Consider the following 4,004-nt stretch of genomic DNA (forward strand, 5'->3'; position numbering starts at 1 on the left):
CGTTAATCGAGCTTGGGCTGTAGAAAGCTGTCTTTCTAAATGTATAGATAATTCTCTAAATCGATCTTGTTCTTCCTGTAATCGGCGTCTTAACGCAGCACATTCCCTTGTAGCATCATCCAAGCGTTGCTCAGCGCGCAATTGCCCCTCAGCCTGAACACGCTCCAAACTTGCTTTAATGGATTCTACATCTGCCCGTAATAAAGCTTGTGTTTGACGTTCTCTTTGATACACTTCACGCTCTTTCAAAAGACGTCCTTCAGAGTCACGTAAAAGTTGTCTTTCTTGACGCATGTTTTCTAATTGTACTTCAGCACGGGATAATCGCGTTTGAGCCGTCAACGCTTCATCTTTCAAAATCATTAAGCTCTGTTCATGTTTTCCTGTAAAATAATTTGTCATTAATAAAATTTCATAATAGCTGTTTAGCATAATATCTATAAACATAGAAAATATTTCATACCAATTGTCACATTGTAGTTAGAACATTTTTCTTCAAGAACTTTTATTTGAGACTTATAAGAAGCAACATTTGACTGTAAAAGATTAAATCTGTCATTAGCTGAATCTAACTGTGCTTTTAATCTGCAACATCGAGCTGAATTAGCTTCTGCTTCTTTTCTAAGTCTTTCTACTTCCTCTCCTAACATTCGTTCATGAGCAGCTCTTTCTTTTTTGTATGTATCATATTCATCTGTAACCTGTTTTAATTTAGCTTCACTTTCTATTAGTTGTCTTTGCAATTCTTTTTCTCTATTAATATCTTCTTGAGTAATTGTAGACACTTCATCTGTAATAGATTTTACTCCATCAACATCCTTTCCTTCTTCTTCTTGAGTAACAGTAAGTTCTTTCTTTTCTACTACATTTGTTTGCTTTAAACATTGCTGATACATATTTTTATACATGTCCCGCTGTCGGAGGAGACCTTCTAGCATTTTTGCTTGTCTATCTTGGGCAGCTTGCATATCTTCTAATTGTTCTAAGTACCTATTACAGTAGCAAAAAATTGAAATTAATAAGAATAAAATGTACATTATTGCATTTTTAATACAATTACAAACCTGTCTAATTTCTCTTTCATTTCTCCGGAATTTATTTCATCAGTTGCTCTTTCAATCTCTTCTTGCCGTGATGATAATGTACGAACTATTGATAATAACTTTTGATTATTTTCTTGTAACTCTTCAATATCTTTGAAAGTTACAAGCTTTTTACTAATAATTTCAGATGAAGCAAGATTATCCATATCAATTGAGTTCGAAAATTCACTTGTGTGAACAGTTGCACCACTTCTACTCTCTTGGACTTCTTTCAAAAGGAAGCACACCTAAAAGTAGTAAGTACATAAAATTATGTACTAACTACATATGTACAATTTCAATTACTTACCTGTCTAGCTAAGTCTGATAATTCTGTTTTTAATCTTTGATTTTCTTTAGTATGATGCTTAGTAATACGATTTGCTTCATCAGCTGTTTCTTGTAATCTATGATTTTCTGCTAGAAGTTCATCCAATCTTGATGTTAGCGTACCAATATTAGCCATTGCAGTTTCGTAATCTTCACGTTGTTGTTGCAAAACAGGAGCTTTCTCTTCCAATTCACGTAAAATAACATCCATTTGTGATTTTAAACGTTCATTCTCTTCTCGTTCTGAAGTTAACTCATTTGTGACATCAACTAATTGTGTATAAATTTGAGTAAGACTCAACCCTTTCCTAAGCACTCGACTAGCTATAGCTGCTGTAGGTGCAAGCTGTTCAACAGCTTGATCTAATCTTTCTGTAAAAAAATGATATAATTACTTAAACAGATAAAATCATATGAAAGTAATAATGTCAGAGTGAATAACCTTGTTTAATATTTTTCAATAATTCATTTGCATGATTTAATTCTTTTGAAAGTTCATCTATCTTTTGCTCTTTTTCTTCCAATTCTTGTTTATGCTGTAACTCCAATTGATTATGTGTTGTTTCTAGAGTTCCATACTGTTCAGTAGCATGTTCTAGTAATTCTTGAAGTTCTTTAACTGCATTACTGAATTCTTCAGCTTTTGCATTTGCTTCATCAGCCATGCCTTTATAAAGATCTGCTAGTCTAGTCTGTGCACCAATTTCTTCTCGATATGAAGTATGCATCGAAATTTCATGTGTACGTTGTTCTTCTAATTTCTGAGCAAGTTCATCACAGCGTCGTTGAAGAGATGTATATCTTTCTCGTAATTGTGCAGTTGCTTCATTAGCAATACGTAATTCTTCATTACGTTGTGCCAAACGGGTATCTGTTAAAAGTGCTCGAGCAGAAGCTTCTGATCTTGTTGATTGTAATTCTGACATTCTTTTTGCTAATTCTTCTTCAAGACCAGCCATTTGCTGTGACAAAAGGGTTCTTTCTTGTTCCAACCGTTTTTCTCTGAAAAATATTATTAATAGTAACACATTAAAATTTTATTAAGTAAGAATCAATAATGAAAGAATTCATACACACTTGAATTCAAGAGTCATATCACGACTTCGAATTTCTTCTGTTTCTGCTAGAGCTTGACATTTTGCAGCAACAGCATTTTGTAATTGAGTACCTAAAGAAGAGAGTTCAGTGTGCATTCTTTCAATTTCAGTATCGCGTCGATCAACCTGTAACTGTAATGCATCCCTTTCATCCACAACTGAATCTCTATGTCTACGCAAGTCAGCATTTTCTTTTTCCAATCTATAATTAAATACATAATTTATTCATATAGTTGTTACATATTTTAGTGTAGCACACATAAAAATATATATTTTTAGATAACACCTTTTAACAGTCTCTTGTAGCTTTTGTATTTCACCTTTAGCCTGACCTAAACTAGTTTGTAGCTCATTAGTGTATTGCTCTGCCAAATCAAGTTTTCCTTTGCATTCTTCAAAATTTGATTTTTCTTCTGCTAAATCCTTTTGTAATTTATCTACAGTTTGGTCTAACAAAATTAAAAAGTAAATATCTTTTCATTGATAACCTAATTTTATTAATAACATGAACATAAGACTTTATAATATATATAAACATCTAATAAAATTAACTATCAAGTTCTATTTCAAAATACTACTTATATATTTAACAAAATTTGTATATAAACTATTTAATAAGTGCGGCACATTCCTGTAGAGAGGTTAACTTTTTTGTATAAATAATCTGGGCGACCGTTATTGTGACAAAAAATATAAAATTCCATTTAAGCTTACCAAAATTTTTTCTATTAGTTTCAAAAACTGCTTTTGCCGTAATATACTGTTCAAATTTTTCGTTAAAATAAGCATTAAGTTTTTTTGCAAGTTCTTCAGAAACTTGCGTTAATTCTTCTTCACTTAAAACATCCCGTAAAACATTATGTTCGTTCTCTTCTGCCTTTTCCATCTTTTGGTTTGATCTTGCTTATAAATTAAGCAAATTTTTCTTCAATAATGAATTAGTACTTCCTTAATAATTAGACTCGATCGAAGACACATTTGATCAAACATTCAATGTATTTTTTCTCCCTCTCTGTTAATCACTATGGCTTTTATCGAACTGACGCGGATCACTACTAACTCTACCGTTGTGATTTACGACTCTAAAGTTGCACTTAGCGCTAGTGTGCCATGTTATAATTAAATTGTACCGGCAGTTAAATAATTGAAATATTTATTACTTTCTACATAATTTATAAATATAAATAATTTGCACAATTATATCATGTAAACATTTTTTATTAAAAACTATTTTCATTTATTTTCTGTAATAACAAAATTGTTATAATTTTCAAAATATATTTTTTTATTATATGCTTCCTAATTGTAGGTATGTATATACTCATTTATGTACAGTACACATTACACTTGGAACTTTACAGCTCACACATTTATCAGATTATCATGTAAGAATAGAAAACCTTCACTACCCTATTGAAAGAACGATACTGCTTTAAGTTCACATGAGTGAATCGCCGTGTACAATTCTCTATTGGTGCATATAAAATATCATACA

The 4,004-nt window shown here is 31.3% G+C and overlaps 1 protein-coding gene across 1 annotated transcript in view; it reads right to left on the bottom strand.

Annotated features, from left to right (window-relative positions):
* Positions 1 to 3,558, bottom strand: part of Mgtor (nuclear basket protein megator) — a 9,079-nt gene extending 5,521 nt beyond the window's left edge. The window contains exons 1-8 of the mRNA XM_017912024.1: positions 3,224 to 3,558; positions 2,796 to 2,958; positions 2,490 to 2,711; positions 1,855 to 2,414; positions 1,393 to 1,784; positions 1,065 to 1,330; positions 464 to 990; positions 1 to 383 (exon numbers count right to left, since the gene is read on the bottom strand). The exon at positions 1 to 383 is cut by the window's left edge and continues 1 nt beyond it. Coding sequence (XP_017767513.1) covers positions 1 to 383; positions 464 to 990; positions 1,065 to 1,330; positions 1,393 to 1,784; positions 1,855 to 2,414; positions 2,490 to 2,711; positions 2,796 to 2,958; positions 3,224 to 3,395 — 2,685 coding nt within the window. The 5' untranslated portion in view covers positions 3,396 to 3,558. The remainder of the gene's footprint in view (positions 384 to 463; positions 991 to 1,064; positions 1,331 to 1,392; positions 1,785 to 1,854; positions 2,415 to 2,489; positions 2,712 to 2,795; positions 2,959 to 3,223) is intronic.
* Positions 3,559 to 4,004: the final 446 nt, after the last annotated feature.

The sequence above is a fragment of the Eufriesea mexicana genome, unplaced genomic scaffold (assembly GCF_001483705.2).
Source record: "Eufriesea mexicana isolate 0111107269 unplaced genomic scaffold, ASM148370v2 scaffold294, whole genome shotgun sequence".
NCBI classification, from domain to species: domain Eukaryota; kingdom Metazoa; phylum Arthropoda; class Insecta; order Hymenoptera; family Apidae; genus Eufriesea; species Eufriesea mexicana.